The 21,976-nt window shown below is 40.1% G+C and overlaps 1 protein-coding gene across 1 annotated transcript; it reads left to right on the top strand.

The window, feature by feature from the left end:
- The first annotated feature begins 2,929 nt into the window (after positions 1 to 2,929).
- On the top strand, positions 2,930 to 21,240 carry si:ch211-71n6.4 (para-nitrobenzyl esterase). Its single transcript, XM_036135859.1, has 10 exons — positions 2,930 to 3,020; positions 5,579 to 5,849; positions 7,650 to 8,070; positions 10,925 to 11,032; positions 13,125 to 13,321; positions 16,112 to 16,311; positions 16,399 to 16,457; positions 17,748 to 17,915; positions 19,409 to 19,636; positions 19,737 to 21,240. The coding sequence occupies exons 2-10, from the start codon at positions 5,586 to 5,588 to the stop codon at positions 19,877 to 19,879; spliced, it is 1,788 nt and encodes a 595-aa protein (XP_035991752.1). The 5' UTR covers positions 2,930 to 3,020; positions 5,579 to 5,585; the 3' UTR covers positions 19,880 to 21,240.
- The last annotated feature ends 736 nt before the right edge of the window (positions 21,241 to 21,976 follow it).

Genomic DNA, 21,976 nt, shown 5'->3' with positions numbered 1-21,976 from the left:
AGCAGTCTTCAGCACACACCCGCAGAAATGCTTCAGAGGTGTTCATCAGTCAGAGAGTAATTGTGGCCTCCCGGCTTGCCTGAACGAGATGAATGTTTTCCACCCGGAGACTTAACGAGATTCTCAAACCATCAGCGAGGGAAACTGGAACCAATTGGTCCACTTTCTCCTTCAGAGCCGTCCCAGTGTGTGGAGGAACATCAGGGCTGCTAAACAGGTTGTGTGTGAGGGATGGCAGGAATCTCTCAATGAAGACGTGGAGGAAGTGGCGCTTATCAGGGATAACAACAAAGCGCTTGGATGCAGAATTCTGTCTCTGTTAACGAAGAAAGGATCATTCTGCCTGATTAACACTTGATTTCCTCCCCAGTGGTTCCAGCGGAGTAAGAAACAGAGAGAAATGGCTGATTTCCAGCTGTGGCCTCTGTTTTACCTGACACTGATAGATGGGTTTAAACCAGCGGTGCTGAAGGTCCGGCCCTGCAGAGCGACCAACCTGCAGCTTTTAGATGCATCCCTGCTCCAAAACACCTCAACCAACAGAAAGTGCTTAATAACTGGATGCTAATGAGGGAATTTAATCATTTCATCCAGGTGTTTTGGAGCAGGGAGGCCTCTAAAAGCTGCAGGACTGGACCTCGTTACCCCTGCTTTCAGCTATTCTCCCTGGGATGACGGTTTGATTTGGGCTCGCTGGGAATCAATGCTGGGAGCAGCTGAGGGGGCAAAAAGCAGCCGTACGCTCCAGGACTCTCATCAATTCCTCCAGTCAAAGGACGTTCAAACAGGACGACGCAGCCAGTCCGCAGCGTCGATCCGAATGGATTTTACCATAATGTGTTTTGTGTTAACTGTGCGGTTACATGCCTGCCTCCATCCATCCATCCATCGGCGGAGTGAAGATGCTGCTTCCTGGCTGTTAAATCACTGACAGAGCGCCGACGTGAGGCTGTTCCTCGCAGGGATTAAAGCAGATCTGGAAACGCATCAGGGAAGCAGCTGATCCTCATGATGTGAGGAAGACAACATTCAGAACCTGAGAAGTCAGCTTCATCGCTCATCATCAGTAGCGGTAGCAGAGGGTGACCTCCTCCTTCCCCACACGGCAGCCGTTTATTTTGTTCGCTTGTTGATTTTCACCATTAAAAAGTTTCACAAACCAGATCCATGTTTCAGAGAATCCGTAGTTAGTGCATGAAAATTCACAGTTTGACCAGTAAATCTACTGCAGTTCCACTGCTGGACAGGTTCTGCTGGTTTTCCTTAGACAGGAAACTTTTTGACCAATCTGTGTGGAGGGTTTCATCGAATTTGACTTTTTAAAGAGCCTTGAGATGATATGTGTCATGAATTGGCGCTATATAAATAAAATTGAATTGAATTTAATATTCTCCCTGTGCAAGTGCACGCCGGCATCTTCCCACAGTATAAAGACGTGACTATTGGGTTAATTAGCATCTCTAAACTGTCCTTATGTGCATGGTTGTTTGTCCTGTGTGTCTCTATGTTGCCCTGTCATTGACTGGAGACCTGAGCAGGGACAGGGAGGACCCTGCCTCTCACCCAGTCACTGCTGGAGATATGCACCAGGCGCGACCCCGCACAGATAACCGGGTACAGACAATGTAAAGATAGATAGATGGATAAAAAGTAAAGCAATTTTAATTTTACGTGTTCCGTTGTCATTCCACGTCACTCTGGCTAAGGTTTAAAAGTTAAACAAGTAACTTTTGTATAAACCACTTTGACATTACAGCCCAGGAACAACTAAAACATATTCATATTAAAATAAAGACGGTAAAGGTGTTCTCTGTTGTATGTAAGATACTAACTGCTTGTAACCTTTCAAAAAAACCTCACTTTAAAAGTAATTAACAGTGCCTTCAGATATCTTATATTTTCTTGTAACATTTTCTAATAAGAGGTAATTATTTTTAATATCATAAAGTAGTAATTTACTATAAATTTTCCATTGAAATATGTTTGTTTTAAAAAACTCTCAGCTGTCTGATAGCTGTCCCCACAGACATATATACGTAGACGCGTCATAGTGCGCAGGTTCGCACGTCAACGTCACCGCCATATTGTATGTGGCAGAAAAAAGTTGAGTTCTGTTATTGTGAATGTGGATCAGAGAAGATGCCTCATTCCTGTGCTGCACACACACACACACACACACACACACACACACACACATACATATATATATATATATATATATATATATATATATATATATATATATATATATATATATATATATATATATATATATATTTGTGTGTGTATGTGTTATGAATATAAGGATCAATTTGTTAAATGTAAACATTGTGGTCTTCATTATTTCATAAAACCGTGTCACATGTGAACCTTTAGGAACAGACTTTTTGGGTGAGTATTAAAGAGGTAAAATTAATAATATGAGGAAAAAAAGTCCTGGGTCAATAAAGTGAAAATAAACAAACAAAGACAAAAGTGATAATGTTATGATAAAAACATCATATTATGAGAATTAAGGGGGAACATTTCCAGAATAATCACAGTTTGCAGAATTATTTCACTCCTGGAGTAATAGGACCAGGTTAGATTATTTTAAATATTTTTATTCTTTAGGAGAATACATTCAGGAGAATGGAGCTAAAGGGATACAAAAATAAACTTGTAATATTAAAAAAAAATACTACGAATACAAAGTATATTCAGAGATTAAAATCCCTCTGATACTGTTTAAGTGACTGAGTAACTGCAGATTTGCCACATTTAAGATTGCGGACGCTCTGACGCATCGCAGCATAGGCAGAACCCGCCCAATGACGCGTCTACTCTTATAATAGCTGTCTATGTCTATGGCTGTCCCTCTCATTCCGACGGCCATCTTTGCGGTACTGTCCCTTTAAGGGCCCTTATAAGGGAAGCGTAACGAGCATGCGCACTCAAGACAGTTCGAAACTATACTATATGCGTCAACTTCAGGTTTTGAGAGCGAAACTTTTTAAAGCTTTGGGAGATTTTAGGACATGGTAAGTTAATAAACGTAACTTTTTATGTTTTCTCGCATTTACTAAGGTGTTAAAGTGGGATTCTGTAGGAATGTGAGCTTGTGGGAGCGGCAGGAAACCGATTAATACTCGATAAATATGTTTATGTTAACTGTCAAAAGTGTTTACGGGGCGGTTCTCTGCTCTCCTGTCAGTTTTTCTCCCCTTAAATCTTCTGTTTGGTTGTTGTTTAGCGTTGCTTAAAGTTCGGATCCGCTGAAATTAATCACATTTTTTTAAAATAAAGTCCGGAATAACGTTTAATGCACATAATTTGCTGCGTTTGTTAGAGTAAAAACGCGCATTAGTGTGTATTATACTGGCTTTATCTTACTGGTTTACTGGCTGGACATGTTTTCTCCTCCTCCATGCATGTCCGCTGATTGTTTCCACGCATTGTGTGTTTGTGTGTGTGTGTGTGTGTGTGTGTGTGTGTGTGTGTGTGTGTGTGTGTGTGTGTGTGTGTGTGTGTGTGTTTCCTGAACGCTTATTTATGCAGGTATTTATTCAGTGACTTAATGCAAACACTTGAGGTTAAACTTTGACTAATTTATCTAAAAGTTTTTGCTTGGTACTAATCATTTCCTGGCAAATTTAAACATCAGCTGCAAAAATCAAAGTGAAACCAAAATCTAGGATAGTACAGCCCTGTGGAGAAGTTTTAAATCAGCCCTTATTCCTATTTGCTCTCCTTCCAAGCAGGCAGACATTGTTGTAGTCTTTTAATGGGGCTGGACCAGGGGCCTGCAATGTTTACAGTCTAAAGAGCCATTTTACCTTCAGTCCACTTTAATTAAACTCGTTCAGAGCCCCAAATGTTGCCTGGCCTTTTGAAAAAAGACAAGTTATAATTTTTGATAAAGATGTACTGTAGGAAATATGTTGTCAACGTTAAAGAAACGCCCTTTATGTCTATTTTGAGGTTAAAAAAGAGGATGGATGGGATGTTGATATTTGTGGATAATGATGTAAAAAAAAAAAAAAATCATAGTTTCCAACATAATGAAAAAATGTTGATTTAACATTAAATATTACTGGCACTTTTAGCATCACTCCGTTGTGAAAATTAAAAGCAATTATTCCAAGAAAAAAAAAAAACACCCAAAAACTGCATTTATTATCTTTATTACATTTATATACCATAATAGGGCTGGGCGATTATGGATTAAAAAACAAATCTCCGATTTTATCATACCAAATCCGATTAATCGATTTTTTTTTTTTTGGTTCATAAAAAGAAATTAAAGAAATTATTTTAAAACCTTGCTTGTATGTCAAGCTTTTCGTCAGGGAGTTGACCTGAATTAAAAGTGCAACTAAAAACATGCTTGTAAAACAAGATGGCAGCCGTGCCATTATAAACAATGAAAATATAACAAATCATTTGCTGCTAGTGGTATTACACATTGAGCTAAGAACAGGCTTCACTGCACTTGTGAACATCAAACTAAGTAAAAAAAAAAAGTAAATAAGTAAATTAAGTACCTCGTATTATGGTTAAAAAAAAGTTTCTACTTAACAATATTTTGACAATAATTTTGCCTAAACATATATTCAGCATCACATGCTGTTCTCTTCATGGAAACCCAATGAGTGTATTGGCAAAATAAAATCCTGATCTTCCAAAAATGAAATCTTGTAAATTTGAATTAATCGATTAAATCGATTTATCGCCCAGCCCTATACCATAATAAAAATATATAATTTGTAGCCAAAGTTATTAAGAGCCACTGTGGAAGGTCCAAAGAGCCAGAGGCTGCAGAACCCTGGGATGGAGCAACAGTTCCTGTAGTCCTCAGTGTTTTATCCACCGACCTCCTGCTTTATAGTCTTGGTCACTATGGGGCCAAAAGGTCAAAAGGCCCTAAATCTGTTAAGTGTCAGGTTTTCATCTCTAATATTTTATATTGATATTTTATTCTACATTTCACGTTGTTACATTAATTTAGAAAGCTGAGCTCTGTCAGTGGAGGAGTCCTAATTTTGACCCCAGGTGGAGCATTAAGTCCAGTCCAGGAGGCAGGAAATGTGTTCTGAATTATAGGCTCTACTTTGTCATTTTCTCCCGACGTAATTTATTTTTCTGTTCACCGTTTATTTCGAATGTTAAATTTAGCAAAACAAAAAAAAACAAAAACATTTTTGCAGATGAAACATTGCCAGTATCTACTTATTTAGATTGCGCTGAATGAATGGTTCTCAGTATTTTGATGTTATATTCTGAAAAAGTTTTTCCTTTTTTATAGTTTTGATAATACTTTTTTTTTAGTGTTGTTTTTTTTTTAAACATGTTCATCACTTTGTTCACTGCTCCCTGTTTTTTAAAGTGCTTTATAAATAAAATTGGCTTCCTAGGATTAAAAAGAAGTTTTAAGCTGTTGTTATGGCATGATGGGGAAATATAATAGTCAGGAAAACTCTAAATTTCTCAGAGCCTTGATAACATTAGCCGGACATTTTTGTCTCTTGGGTCTCTGCATCAACCTGCTCTCACATGTGCATGGTTGCCTCATCCGTAGCGTTTCCATCTCTTCCTGCAGAGCAAAGATGGAGGAGGATGCATTTGAGGTTCCAGAGAGGACCGAGTACCGCTACCTGGTGCAGGAGGACGGTGAGGTGGAGGTGCAGTACGCCCGGCACCGGCACTACATCAGCCCCTTCCTGGTGCTCTCCAAACGCTGCATCTTCCTCATCTGCCTCGGCGTGCTCGCCCTGCTCGCTCTCGCCGTCTACCTGGGCTACATGGCCCAGACGCTGCCGCCCGGACGCCCCCAGGTGGCGACGGACTGCGGCGAGTTCAGAGGAAAACACGTGAGTTTGGACTCAACAGGCCGACGGATCATTTAAATGAACAACGTGTGGAAGGAAGCTTTTTGTTTGTTATTTGGGAAAACTCCATCCAGAAAGATCCCTGCTGTGAGCCGGCTAATGAAACGCACGTTATATTAAAACGTCCAAAGTGCAGATCTCATCTACCAGGAGAAAATAGCAGCAAACGTTGGCTGCTGACGTCGGCACAAATTTCTGAGTTTCTCATTTTTCGTCTCAAAGCCCAGTTTCACTTCTCTTTTAGGACTTTCCAGCGGAGCTTCTTGCTCCTTAGCAGTGAATAATAAAGATCTGCACTTGTTCTCCTAGTGTTTGCCTCAGTTAGTCACTGCAGCTTTACGTTTGGGTCTAATTATTACTCGATGCAATCTACTGGGTTTCCTTAGATAGGACTTTTTTTTACCAATCTGTATAATCTGATTGAATTTGACTTTGGAAAGTGCCTTGAGATGACGTGTTTCATGAATTGGCACTATATAAATAACATTGAATATTAACCTGACGAGGGTCCTTTTCTCCACAGCAGCTGTTGAAAAAATCTGTAATCAAATTGGACTTTTTAAACGGTTTTCTTTTTTTTTTTTTAGAAGTGAGCTTTGATAAATCTGTAGTGAAAATACTGACAGGAAATAAAAAGTGTGACAAAAAAAATCCATGACTTGCAGTATTACGCTGTTCAAAATGGGAAAGACAACAAAACATAGCATGAAAGTAAGGCAGCAGTTCTTTGCTCTTCATAAGTCAGGAGAAAACGTCTTAAAACTTGTGCAGTTGGAGTACTAATTAAACGGTTTGGATAAAACTGGAGCCGTGACGAGTGAGACTGGAGCCCAGGTTTAACCTCCAGCTGACGCGGGGCGGAGGATGGACAGGAGAACGCGTCTGAAGCAGCAAAGAGGGACAGTCTGAGGTCGGCAGGTCTTCACAACGACCATCAGACACGTCTACTTACCAACCTTTTTCTGTCCCATGTGGAGTTTGGTTAAACCTTTCTGGGTCTTTAACCTTAGATTGAGCTTTTCAGCATCAAACACTCAACAAAGTGGAAGAAAAGAGGAAGACCTGGGGCAGCCCCTCATTCCCGTTTCTTTAGGTACAGTGGAGGATGTGTGGTGCTGCGGGCCTGTTTGTCCTTGTTGGCGTGCATGGCATCAATAACTAAGAAAAAAACAGGATATTTAGATTAAAAACCTTGATATCTGCTAAAAGAACCAAACACTGGTTGTCATTGGGTCTCTAGCAGCATAAAATCCAAAATCTGTGGAAAAACCAGTGCAGCAGGCAAAAAAAAAAAAAAAAAAAAAACTTCTTCCAGGATTGCCTCAGTTCCCGGACATAGAGAACCTGGGGGGGGAGTGAACAGAAGATCAAATAAGAGAAGCTCATAAAATTCCCAGCGCTCTGCTGTCTGCTGGGTAGATGTTAAAGATCCGACTCCATAGATAAAGTTTGTTGTAGCAAACGTGAAACATTTGAAGGAATACGAAAAATTTTAAGAATTTGAAGGAATTTGCATTCATTTCAATGGGAGCAAAAAAAAAGCACAAAAAGTACAAATATTTTAAAAAGTATAAAAGTTAGAATAATTAAGGATTCATCCACCCCTTAGCACCGTGCGTTCACAGCACTCCTCTCTAAAACGCCGTAGAGCACTGAATGCGAGGAAAACTTAGTGCAGACACTTTCTAAAAACAGGAAGGGAATCCTGTAATATAAAAAATTAACGTTTGATAATATTATTTTATTCTGCTGGATTAAAGAACCTCTGCTTTCATTTTGCAGAAAAACGGAGCCTACTCCTTTAAGGGCATTCCCTACGCCGCTCCGCCCGTCGGTAACCTGCGCTGGGCGCCTCCGTCCGACCCGGTGTGTGGGCGGGGCGTGTCGGACGCCACCCGCTTCGGCAGCGTGTGCCCGCAGGTGCGGCCGCTGTCGAGCGCGGGGAAGGTGATGGGCCAGGAGGACTGCCTCTTCGTCAACGTGTGGACGCCCACGCTGCAGCCCGACGCCAAGCTGCCCGTCATGGTCTGGATCCACGGAGGCTACCTGCACATGCTCAGTGGGGGGGAGCCGGGGTACTCGCCCACAGAGGAGCTGGCCGCCGACACCCGGGTGGTTTACGTCAGCTTCAACTACAGACTCAACGCTTTCGGCTTCCTGGCTCTGAAGGCGCTGAGAAAAGGTTCTCCGAGAAACACGTCAGGTTCGTCGGCTTTTCCACAGTTTCATTTAAAATAAATGTTTTCCAAAGTCTTGGCAAACAAACAACTCTTTAATCTTAAAGGTCCATAGCCACGTTATATAACTTTTTTTAATTTATATTTCAGCAGCTCACACTGGTTGCATACAAAGTTTTTATGAAAGATTATCACGCTCAGTTTGTTAGTAAATAAAGCCTGTCGTGTTTATTTACGATATTAACCGAGGTACGTACTGCGCATGCACAGCAGGGGATAAAACAAGGAAGCGGCTAACGGCTATTAGCATCTCCCAGCAAAACAATGAAGGAAAGTCCAAGATCCAGTGGAAAAAAAACCCCCATAAATATAAGATTCCAAGAGGAAGAGACTGGAATGTCTCTGGGAATACAGTCTGAACGTTGGTGTTCACTGAAGTGGACACTAAACCTGCCGAGGCTCAGATGTGACCCAGAGTTGATTAAAGTGAGTAAATGTTCTGATATGAGGCTCTTAAAGTTGCTGTAGATCGGTTTATTTAATTAATAACATTGGTCGTCAATCACGGCGAGCTGCTGCTTTACTGTGAGACATTGCAGTGGGTCGGGTTCAGTCTGACATTATTTAATAATGATTTATTAATTAAGAAAACTGGCATTATGATAGTTCTGCGATACTGCCACTAGATGGCGCCATGTCTGTTTATATCTGGTCATCATGCCTGGTGCTGGGTGTCTATTTAGCTTAAAGAAGGACCATAAAACACTGTTGGGATGGAGGCTTGGTGTATATAACCTTATTTTATCATGATCAAACGGTTTTTGGTCCATTTTATAAGCACATAATGTGGCTACTGTATATAACTGGTTGAAATGTGCATCTGCTGGTCTCGTTCATGGATCTGTATCCTGGGTTAGATCACAGCACAACTCAGCACACACCCAATAACTCCTTTTCTGCAGGATGAGCCCAGACCACCAGCCTTCCTCCGCCGTGCTTCACAGCTGCTCTGAGGTGTTTGTGCTGCTAAGCTTTGGTTTTTCTTCAAACACAACACACATCATTGCTAGAGATGCACAGAGATAATAAATAAACGAAACGAGTTTTCAGCTTAACCGCTGGCAGACTGGTCAGGAAAAGCTCCACAAGGTGGCGCTGTTCAGTGTGGAAGCTTTGACTGAGAGAAGCAGAGAGATGTTGATACTGTGTAGCGACGCATCAGCAGTTTATCCAGGCAGCCAGAGGGTGAGAGCGAGACCTTGAGCAGATAACAGGAAGGTTGAAGTGAACAAAGATTTTACTTTACCCTCACATTTACAACCTTGTTAAACCTAATTGTATACATTTTAAATAGGATTAACATTTAAATCTCATTTACATTTTCCCTGAATGGAAGCTTGTGGTGATGACAGTTTTAAAGCTCGACTCTGTTATCACTTTGTCTCCAGTAAATTTAACCTCTGTGTTTGTAGAATAAATAATAATCGCTCAAGGCAGGAACACTGCAAAAACGGATCTAAAAATAAATAAAATGTTCTTAAAGTTAGTGTATTTATCCTTGATTTGAGCAGGTAAATAAGATTATCTGCCAATGGAGTGAGTATTTTGATCCCTAAAATAAGATAATTAGACATCCTGCACTTGAAATAAGATGATAGAGATAAATTGTTCCTATTTTAGGTGCAAAAATCTTATTCTATTGGCAAATCATCTTATTTACCTGCTCAAATCAAGGACAAATACACTCATTTTAAGAACATTTACTTATTTCTAGTTCCTTTTTTGCAGTGAAGGTAATGAAAACTATTTTGATTGTTGTTTTTTCTACATGTAAAGTTAAATCAGAATATGGATTCCCATGTTTAAAACTAATTTTGTTTTTAAATGCAAGTAAGCGTGTATTAAACATTTAATTAAGCCCACATTTCTGTATTAAAATGTTTTTTTCATCAGTTTGATGTGATATTCTAATCTTAAATGTCAGGTTTTTATTATGCGTAAGCAAAAAAGCATCATTATTAAGAGAAATACGGGCTTTAAAACATCAGTCTGTGAGTAATTGATCTAATTGTGTTACTGAAGCAAGTTGATAATATTCTAATTTATTGAATATTACAGTATATTAATTTAATTATGTACGTTGGTCTCATCAGCTCATCGTTCCCTGTGGTCCATAGATTTGGCGCTCCAGGACCGAGTGGACATGTTTTAGCTCACATGTTGGTTAAATGTAGTTTTCTGGTTCGTTTTGCTGTCTTATGGCGCCAGTGTTGCAAATAAAGGCCACAGAATGAGAATAAACATTTGTTCTCAGTGAAGTCCAAGAAGTAAAGCAGTTTACTGGTGTTTAGCTGTTTTAGACTGCGGCTGTATTAAAGAACTTCTAATGGCTGCGGTGGCCTTTTTGTCACCAGCTCTTTACCTCTGGAGGAGACCTTTTTAATATTTATGTTGTTTACATTGTGTTCCTGCAGCCTGAAAACACACCTCCATTAACATCTGAATGCCTAATGAAGGTTAATGCGATGTGGATAAATGGAGCTCATTTCCCGGCTAATGTCGGCGGGGAAACTTCTGTTACATAAGCCGAGCTCGCACGCCGTGACCTTGATGGGAAGTGACCTGGTAAATGACGCCATAATGATGCTGATGATGCGTGCCACTCCAGTCGCTCTCCTCCTCCATCAGCTCCCTCTCCCACGCGCTCCTTTCTAATTCTGACTCCCCGGCCCATTTCTCCTCTCCCCCGGCTGAATCTAGCTCGCCCGGCGGTCTGCTTCTCTTCCTGACGCTGGAAACGAGGCCACTGGAAACAAATTCACATCCAGACGGGTCCTCAGAGTAATCCATGCCTCTCCCCTCCCCCCCCCCACCCCACAGGGAACTACGGTTTCCTGGACCAGGTCGCAGCGCTGAAGTGGGTCCAGAGGAACATCCGCCGGTTTGGAGGAGATCCTGGAAAAGTCACGATATTCGGACAGAGTTCAGGTATGAAGGCGCTGACGATGAACGGGACATAAAACGCGTCACTGTGAGGTGGAACGCAGTGAATTCAGATGAAGTGCAACCCTTATTATTATTATTATTATTATTATTATTATTATTATTATTATTATTAAAAGCTTCCTGACCCAAATAAAAATTAAGAATAGAAGGTTTGGGGCATAAGACATTATATACGTAGACGCGTCATTGGACGGGTTCTGCCTATGCTGCGATGCGTCAGAGCGTCCGCCATCTTTAATGTGGCAAATCTGCAGTTACTCAGTCACTTAAACAGAATCAGTGTGACTTTAATCTCTGAATATACTTTGTATTCGTAGTATTTTTGTTTTTGTAATATTACAAGTTTATTTTCGTATCCCTTTAGCTTCATTCTCCTGAATTTATTCTCCTAAAGAATAAAAATATTTAAAATAATCTAACCTGGCCCTATTACTCCAGGAGTGAAATAATTCTGCAAACTGTGACTATTCTGGAAATGTTCCCTCTTAATTCTCATAATATGACGTTTTTCTTATAACATTATCACTTTTATGTTTTTTTTTTTTTTTTTACTTTACTGACCTAGGACTTTTTCTCATATTATTAATTTTACCTCTTTACTACTCACCCAAAAAGTCTGTTCCTAAAGGTTCACATGTGACACGGTTTTATGAAATAATGAAGACCACAATGTTTAGATTTAACAAATTGATATATATATAATTTTCTGCCACATATAATTTTCTGCCACATACAATATGGCGTTGACGTGCGAACCTGCGCCCAACGACGCGTCTACGTGTATGATGTCTGTGGTTTGGCGCACAAGAAATGGGATAATGGTTCCTATTTAGCTTAAGGGTAATCAGATTGGAAGTTATGTTGTTAAATAAAAGAACATACTGAATTTTAAATGTGTTCTCCACCTGGTTTTGTCCACATTTCTTTATATTTTTCTCCCCGTCAGCCAGACGGCCTCTGCTTGTTTAAAGTGGATCGGATCAAAGGTTCTCCTGGGTTGATTAGAGTTTTTATTTAGAGTCTGTGGCCGATACGAGACCAAAAAGGCTCCTAAAAGCTACACGTGATCCATTCTGCAGAGCTGCTAACGTAAAGAACCAGATTTAAATGGAATCTTTTACTTTTTATAGCAGCTTTGTCACTTAAACGGTTTATTTCCCTCATGAACTACCACACTGCAAAAATGGAACTAAAAGTAAGTAAAAATGTTTTGAAATTAGTGTCTTTTTCCCTGATTTGAGCAGCTAAATAAGACTATTTGCCAATGGAATAAGAGTTTTACACTTAAAATAAGAAAATTTCATCTCCATCATCTTATTTTAAGTCCAGGATGTCTAATTATCTTATCTTAGGGGTAAAATTACTCATTCCATTGGCAAATAGTCTTATTTAGCTGCTCAAATCAAGTGAAAATATGCTAATTTTAAGAAAGCTTTACTTACTTTTAGTTCCCTTTTTGCAGTGATGCATCTGCCTCATAATGCACAAATCGACTAAATAACAAACTTTTATTACCTTTCTACACAGCTGATACATTGTGCTGCCGTTCACATGTATGTTCCAGAGCAGAAAACTGCCACAAAACCCTGATTTTGTAGAGGTGCTGATTGAGACGTGCAATAAATGATCCACAGAACCTTTCTGTGGGGATTTTCTTTGGCAGCTCTTTAGTTTACCAACCATAATTTGGATTACTGCAAAACCGGAACTAAAAGTGAGTAAAATGTTATTAAAAATTAGTTTAATTTCCCTTGATTTGAGCAGGTAAACAATATTATCTGCCAGTTGAATAAGAATTTAGCACCTAAAATAGGAACAACTCATCATCTTATTTCATGTGCAGCATATGTATTTATCTTATTTTAGGGGTGAAAATACTCCTTCCATTGGCCGATAATCTTATTTACCTGCTTGAATCAAGGACAGTTCCCTTTTTGCAGCCTACTAGACTAGTTTAAAAGGCTTAAATCTGCTTTTCCTCATCAGATATAAAATGTAAAGCGTTTACGGGGTGCAGAATGTGTGTTTCAGGGCGATAAACCGGCGCCTCCTGTGTTTTCTCTGACTGATGAAGGTGGGACTTCGGTGTGGACCTTAATGACGTCCCCGCTGGCCAAAGGTCTGTTTCACGCCGCCGTGGACATGAGTGGCTCGTACGTATTCAACACGACGCTGGAAGAGGCCGAATCAGACAACCTGGTGTTCCTGAACAAGACGGGCTGCAGAGACGCGGCCTGCCTGCGAGGCCTCTCCATGAGACGCGTCCTGCAGGTAGGACACGGATCATCGAGACAAGTCTGAGTCCACGATTCATTTCCTGTCAAAGAACAGAAGGTGTTACAGTAATTAAAAAAAAAAATATTCTCTTTAATTTCATTTGTAATATTCAAGGGTTTGAATAAAGAGCTTCTCTTTCCACTCCGCTGAAGACATTTGCCGAAATGTAAAAATGCTTTTTCATTTTTATGGATTATAAATGTCAGATCCAGGTCTGCGCGGACCTGAGCGCCGCTTAATAAATGCAAAGTGAAATTTACAGCCGCGCTTAAACACACATGTTCTGTCACTCTGAAAGTCCATTAAGGTTTCCTAAATGGAATATCCTGTGATGGGAAGTGAGCATTTCTGAAGAGCCTCAGCTTATTTTCCTACGACCTCTGGATGACTTGAGAAAGTTCATCTCTCATCATCATTTCATTGCATTCATTATTGAGAAGTGCTGCATCTTTCTCTTATTAAGTTTTTAAAATGTTTAATGCTGCCACTCTGGGGGGGGGGCACACTTTCCATTTTATTATTATTTTTACTCAGGTTTAATGTGTTAAAGGGCAGGTTTGTTCTTTTTTAATTCATTATAGCAACTGATTGATGATCAAAGGGGAATTGGATTTGTACAAAATATTCCCAATATATATGGTTGTTAAACAGGAATTTACCACAATATGCATATATTTAAAACGAAGAAAACTTTCAATTTATTTATATAGTGTCATCTCAAGGCTCTTTCCAAAGTCAGCTTCCATCAGATCCTCCAGGTTGGTGAGAAAGTTTCCTCTCTAAGGAAACCCAGCAGGTTGCATCAAGTCTCTCCAAGCAGCATTCACTCCTCCTGAAAGAGCGTAGAGCCACAGTGGACAGTCGTCTGCATTGTTGATGGCTTTGCAGCAATCCCTCATACTGAGCATGCATGAAGCGACAGTGGAGAGGAAAACTCCCCTTTAACAGGGAGGAGAACCTCCAGCAGAACCAGAACCAGGCTCAGTGTGAACATCTGCCTCCACCCACTGGGGCTTAGAGAAGACAGAGCAGAGACACAGAAAGCACAGAAGCTCACATTGACCCAGGAGTACTTTCTATGTTAGAGAAGACAGAGCAGAGACACAGAAAGCACAGAAGCTCACATTGACCCAGGAGTACTTTCTATGTTAGAGAAGACAGAGCAGAGACCCAGAAAGCACAGAAGCTCACATTGACCCAGGAGTACTTTCTATGGTAGAGAAGACAGAGCAGAGACACAGAAAGCTCAGAAGCTCACATTGACCCAGGAGTACTTTCTATGCTAGATGGTAATAGAGGATGATCTGCCTCCCCTGGATGATGTCACAGCTAGCAGAACGCCAGACCAGGTGTACCTTCTATGAAGAGAAGAAAGAACAAAAAGTTGAAATAACAAAGTAAATTGCAGAACAGTAGGCGAAAAACAATTTAAACTAGTCCTGATGGGATTTATTTTATTTATCTGGGCATCAAATTCTGGGTTTGAATCCAAAACTACTCCCAAATATTTTCAATTTTCGACTTTATGAATTGGTTCGTGATAATTTGAATGTGGAAGTTTTCTATAGATTTTCTGTTGAAGTGAACATGATCCAGGTTTGATGTCATCAAGACATGCCTGTAGTGGAAGTACTTGGTTGGATTCATCAGGATTTATTGATTAAATATGGCTGAGTGTCATCAGCATAACAGCGGAAATTAATCCCATGCTCTCTGATAATTTGAAATAAGGAAAACTTTAAGCCTAAAATTATTAATGCTGCAGAAAATACGACCAAAAGTGGTCTGTAGGACCTTGGAGAGCGTTGGAACCCACCTAGAACTTAGCAAACTTGGAAAATCTCATTTCAGCAAGAAGATTGCATAAAAAATGTGCTGTTAGGATTTGGCTTGTTGTTTTTTTTCCTGCTGCTTTATTGACCATCCTAACACATAACTGGTACATTCACTATCTTTCCTTTTATAATGAATGTACTTTTTCTTCTATACAGTCATATTCAGTAAATTAGAAATGCATTTTTAAGTAATTAAAAGCACCTTTTAATAAAAGGAAAAAAAAACTTAAAAAAAGCTTATATTAAACATACTTTTGAAGCCCACATTTCTGCATGAAACATTTAGCTTTTTTTATTGGTCTAATTCAATATTCTAATCTTAAATGCTGCGTTTTGATTAGCTGTAGGTTTGGGGGTGGGGGGAATCATAATTATCAGGAAACAAACGGCTTTAAACCATCATCTGTTTGGTTCCATTACTGAATTAAGTTACTGAAATAAACAAACTTATCAATAACGTTCTAATTAATTGAATATGACTGTAAATGGGAGGTTTCTGCACCTCCACCAGCAGTTTCAGTTTTTTGTACACATGCATCCACCCATGGGCACCGTCTGTCTTGATGGTTTAAGCTGACGCTGCCCCCTGCAGGCCTGTCTTGGTGGCTGCAGTCACAAGAAACCATCATTTGGGCTCCATCGTGCCACATGGAGGATGAACTGTGTCCTCAATGCACCGGCACCCTGCAGAAGCTCCACAGAAGAGTGTTGATGCTGTTTTTCAGTCTTGGTCCGGTGTTAAGGACGCGTTAGTATCATTAGTCGTTAAAAGCCCAACCTAAACATTTGGGATTGTTTCACATCCCAGGTCCACGTTATTCTGTGCTGATGGATAAAGTCCCAGAACTGAAAGTGGGCGGGGTCTCTTTGCAGCAGATTTCGTAGTGAAAGCAGCGTATGGGACGGTGTGGCATGCTTTATTCTGGTGGGATTTGTGTCTGTGTCCCAGGCCATCCCCTGGGAGGAATACCCGTCCTGGGCAGCGAGCGATTTAACCGACCTCCCCACCAGGGGCCGTTTCTGCGGGCCAGTCGCTGTGGTGGACGGATATGTCCTGGAAGCTCCGCCTTTTGATGTTTGGGAGAAAAAGGGAAACTTCAGCGACGTGCCGTTTGTGGTGGGGTCGACAGAGCAGGAGGCCGACTTCAGGTGGGAGCTTACCTGGTTCTGGTTCTTCAGGGTCCGCTGGTTCTGAGGTCGGACTCTAGTTTGTCCTCTTTTTGTTCTTTCCTTCAGTCCTCCAGCTGCAAACATCTCAGACTGGACCTGGGGGGACTACAGCTGGTTTGTAACAGGTAACGGATGCGTTGTTCTTAAATTCTCTTATTTAGTCTCATTTAATGAAACAGATCTACACTAAAAGACTTTTAGTTCCCCTTTTGAGTTGTTAAAATAGAAACGACTCATCTCCATCATCTAATTTCAAGTGCAGTATATTTAATTATCTTATTTTATGGGTCAAAATACTAATTCGACTGTCAGATGATCTTATTTACCTGCTCATATTAAGTGATTTCAAGATTTTACTGACATTTAGTTCCTTTTATGCACTGTAAATGTTCCCGACTAAACATCTTTAATTCATTTGTCAGTCAAACCATCCGTCCGTCCAGCCGGCTGTTTTAAATCCTGAGCTCCGTAGAAATATCTACCATAAAACAACAGTGAACGTTTGTATGCATAATTTCTAAACCAGCTAAAAAATTTAAGTTAAATAAGCTGGAGTGATGAAAACTAATATAAATTAAAAAAAACACAAAATTTTTGCAGATGTTTTATAATCGAGGGGCCTGGACCCTTTCAGTCAGTTGCTGTTAATATTTAATAAATTCAGTTTTGTGTATCACTGGCAGCAAAGTACAGAAGAGGATTAGGGCCATTAAAAAAAATAGAAAAAAGGCATTAAAAGCATATTCAATTCTGACTTTTTTCTCAGAATTCTAAGAATAAAGTCAGAATTGAATAGACTTTTTACATGTTCTGCACTTAACATTTTTTTATGTTAAGTGCGAAAAGCCTGAGTTCTTTTAAATCAAGATTAAAAACACATTTGTTTAAAATTGCCTTTGACTGTTCTAGTTAAACTGTTCTACAGTTTTTAATGTTCATTTTTGTTTCTACATTCTATCCCTACTTGCTTTTATTGTTTTATTTTCCTATATTTTAATCATGTAAAGCACTTTGCATTGTCTCTGTACTGAATTGTGCTGTATAAATAAATTATGTCTTTTTCTATTTTATTTTATTTTTTTTAATGGCCCTAATCCTCTTCCGTAGTAATGGGAGCTGAACATATCGTCTCCTATTTGTTTTACATCTGATCTCATCAGTTTAAGGAGCAGACAACTAATCTTATCATGTTTAAAGGTGTTTTATGTTGTATTTTACTTGTTCAGCAGAACTACATTTTAAATAGTGTATATATATATATATATATATATATATATATATATATATATATATATATATATATATATATATATATATATATATATATATATATATGCCATCTGCTCTAACGGTAATGGTTAAAAGTGGATGTGATCTGTTCTGCCTGATGTTTCTGGTCCTCCTGCTTTCCTCAGAAAAGCTTCGGACCTTCAGTCAGAACCTCTCCAGCGACGCTCTGGACCTGTACCCGTCCTCGGCCCCCTGTCCCACCAGAGACCGCTGTCCGGAGAGGGCCTACACCACCATGGTGTCTGACATCAGAGTCACCTGTCCCAACAACGACCTGGCCTGGAGGGCTGCAGGTAAGCTCACCTGTCTCTGGAACACCTGTGAAGATGCGATCAAAGCCGCTGCTTTTCTCTTCCCTTTGTTTCTGTGCGTTTGCTGCCGTGTGGCTGGTTTACAAAAGTTAAAAACAACCAGCATCCTCTTGTTTCCTCAGTCCTAGCAGCCTGGAAGCTCAGGCTGCAGGTTTAGTTCCATGTTACCAGGTTAGCTTCTGGGTTTAGCCTCGCCGCACACGGCAGTCTGTCGCGGCTGCAGTTTTGTTTTTCATGGAGGCTTTGAACCTCTGGGGCTTGTTGATGCCGGGCATGCACCGTACGTTTTATTCAAGCGTTTTTTGGACTCGTCTATCCGGAAGCTAAACGTAAAGAGTAGAAGAAGAAAAGACGGCCGTGTCGATGCTCTCTGTTAAATATGAGGCTAAACGTGCTTCTGTGGCAATTCTACCAGTTGCTCCTCCGTAGTTTGACTCCATGTCACACGTACCGCCGCCATGTTTCTCTCCTGTGTTTTCCTCTGAGGAGAAGAAGAAGAATTCCCTTGTTTGCACATGCATAGACTCTCTTCTCTACATCTCATCTTTGTTTGATATTAATTAATCATGTGTGTAAGTCTGGTGTCTAGGCCCACCTGTTTTTCCCCACTGTGGGACCGTACAGGTATTGATGAATGTGTAATTAATTTTGTCTATTGGTGGACTAAAAAACTAAAAGAGTTTAACTTAGCACACTATGTTCTGTTTTATATTAATAGAATTATGCTTTTTAATCTAAAAAAAACATCTAGAATGCAAATGAAACTTTATGCATTTCTTTGTTTGTGAGCATTTTCACTACAGAGGCACAAGCACTGTGAGCTTTTAACATTTTGATCCTAAAACCTTTTTAGTGCAGATTTATCTTTATTATTCAAAAAATTATTGAATTGTTTGCTATTTAGCTTTTTTCATCTATTTAAATATTTAATGAAACGGACATACACTGCAAAAAGGAAACTAAAAAACTTTTGGTTCCCTTTTTGAGTTGTTAAAATAGAAACAACTGATTTCCATCTTATTTCAAGGGCAGTATATCTAATTATCCTATTTTAGGGGTCAAAATACTAATTCCATTGGCAGACAAACTTATTTACCTGATCATATTAAGTGCAAATACATTCATTTCAAGAAAATTTTACTTGCATTTAGGTCCCTTTACGCACTGAATTATCTGCTAACTAGCTTTTTCCATCTATTTCTATTGCTCATAAAATGATTATGCTTAAGTAATTATGTGAAAAATCTGCAGTTTTATCGGTTACTTGATTAATCGTCAGAATAATTGATTACTAAAATAATCGTTTATGACGCTCATAGTGGAGACCACACCCTTTGAAGAGCCGGATTCTTTATTGATGACCCAGACTGAGGGAAACCTCTGCAGGGAGTTAATCAGCTGACTCCATAACTTTTACATGTTCTCGTTCTTTGAGCTGCTCCTCAGTTAAGCTTCTCCGTCCGTCTTCCTGCCAGCGGCGCTCAGCAGTCCGGTTTATCGCTACGTGGTGACGCACACGCCGTCCGGACCGGTCAGCACAACCAACGGCCTGCTGCCGTTCCCCAGCCGCTTCTCCTTCCACTCTCTGGACGCTCTGGCTTTCTTCAGAGGACTGGACCTCTTCCTGTCCGAACCTCCGTCAGAGAAGGACCGGCGCTTCCAGGATCTCGTCACGCAAAACCTGGTCGACTTTGCCAAAACGGGTAGAGGGACTTCCTGCTTTGGACACATTTCCAGAAACCCGGAACCTCAGACGGCTCTTTGTGCTGCCTGGACTCTGACATATTGCTGTTTCTCTTCCAGGAAAGATGGAGGCAGCCTGGCCTGAGTACCCAGCAGCCACTGCTCTGCTGTCAGACAGCCTGGACGTGAAGAAGGACTACTCGTCCACGCGCTGCGAGCTGTGGAGGAAGAACGGTCTGTACGCCTACGCCTGGATGAACTGAGCGTCTGGTTCCCTTCAGCGGGTCGTGGAGCTTTAAACCTCAGTGGGAAACCAGCGCCATGTTGGTTTGGAGTTGGTTTCTCTGCCTTTTTTCCACTTAAAATGCCACGTTTGTTGTGTTTCCGCGCTGAATATGAAGTCGATGGTAGTTTTAACAATGTTTTTCCATGGGAGAACCTCAGCAGATGTTTCTGGGACGCATGTTGGGAGAATTTACTGCTCAGCAGGCGTCGCTCTGACACGCTGGGAGACCAAAGAAAATGTCCACCAGAAATAAAAGGATTCAGGTTTTTGGAAAGGTGGAAGAAAAAGAGATCCAGATATGTGAGAAGGTGTCCGTTTATAGGGAAAAAATCTGAAATGATTCCTTTCTAGATCCTTAAAGGGAACAAAAAATCAAAACAATGGTCATTTGGTGAGAGGCGCTCGCCTCAACCTCCCAGAAAACTGAACTCTAAAGAAAAATATGGGTGAATTATTACAATTACTAAACAAACAGCAGGTAAATGGTCATAAAACAGATTTTAAACTCTAAAAACTGCTGCTGTTGATAGAATTTAACATTTACTTATAACAAGTTTAAAAAAAGGGGGGGAAAGGTCTTGCTGAGCCAAATGCAAGCAGCTCAAACATGGTTTTAATGTGTAAAAACAAAATAAAGAGCGAAGGAAGGACAAACAGGTTCTGTTGGATGAATATTATCTGCAGATAATTTAACCACTGAAGCCAGAAAAGCTGCAGGGTCACCGCCGTCCTCCCAGCTGCTTTAGCCAGGTTTCAGCTCCAGGATCTTCTCATCTGCAGGGTCTGACATGAGCTGAAGAACTTTTGGACCGCTGAGCCTGAGTTCTGAGCCCATTTCACAGTTTCCCAACATCTACAGCGATGCTGATTTTTAAAAACTTACAGCTCTTCCAGAAATCAGAAGTAGACCCCACTCTACTCGTTTTCTAAGTGTTTGAGGTCTGAAAACATTTTTTAATCATTTCAATATTGGTCATTTTTCTGCAAATAAATGCTTGAAATTCGTATCATTTTATCTGGAATTGGAGAAAAATATAAATTTCACTTAAACACGTTCCTATAAGTCCAGAAACTGGAGTGCTATTTTCCCCCAGAGTGGTACATCTTCTGTTTACTATCTTTGCGTCTCTGCAGACATAACCTGAAGTTTCTTTTTCCGTGTTTTTTTTTTTCGGTGTGTATATACATATTTGGTCCGTTTTGACAAACTTGTTCCAGTTCTAAACATGATGAGATGTGATCCTCCTCTCTGGACTCTGTGGAGAACCTTTTAATTCAATTCAATTAAATTTTATTTATATAGCGCCAATTCTTTACAAAGGCAAATCAATCATATTATACAGATTGGTCAAAAATGTCCTATATAATGGAACCAGTTGATTGTTTCAAAGTCCCGACAAGCAGCATTCACTCCTGGGGAAGCGTAGAGCTACAGGAAGAGTCATCTGCACACTGCAAAAAGGGAAGTCAAAGTAGGTAAAATCCTCTTCAAGTTAGTGTATTTTTCATTGATTTGAGTTGGTAAATCAGACTATTTGCCAACGGAATAAGATTTTTTTCACTTAAAATAAGAACAATTCATCTCCATCATCTTATTTCAAGTGCAGGATGTCTAATTATCTTATTTTAGGAGAAGAAATTCTCATTCCATTGGCATATAGTCTTATTTAGCTGTTCAAATCAAGGAAAAATATACTAACTTTAAGCAAATATTACTTACTTTTTTATTCCCTTTTTGCAAAACCACACATTAATGGGAAGGAAAAACCTCCGGCAGAACCGGGCTCAGTATGAACGGTCATCTGCCTCGACCGACTGGGGTTACAGAAGACAGAACAGAGACACAACAAGAGAGACAAACAAGCACAGAAGCACACATTGATCCAGTAATCTGTTCTACATTAGATGGTAGTAGCGGGTGAGCCGTCTTCTCTGGATGATGTTACAGTTAACAGAACGCCAGACCAGGTGTACCTACTATGAAGAAAAAAGAGAGAGAGCAAAAAGTTAAAAGCTGAAATAACAGTCATTTCAATGTAATACAATGCAAAACTGGAGAACAGTAGACTGAAGA

This window comes from Fundulus heteroclitus, chromosome 4, assembly GCF_011125445.2.
Source record: "Fundulus heteroclitus isolate FHET01 chromosome 4, MU-UCD_Fhet_4.1, whole genome shotgun sequence".
Taxonomy (NCBI): domain Eukaryota; kingdom Metazoa; phylum Chordata; class Actinopteri; order Cyprinodontiformes; family Fundulidae; genus Fundulus; species Fundulus heteroclitus.
This window is presented reverse-complemented; position numbering and strand designations above follow the sequence as displayed.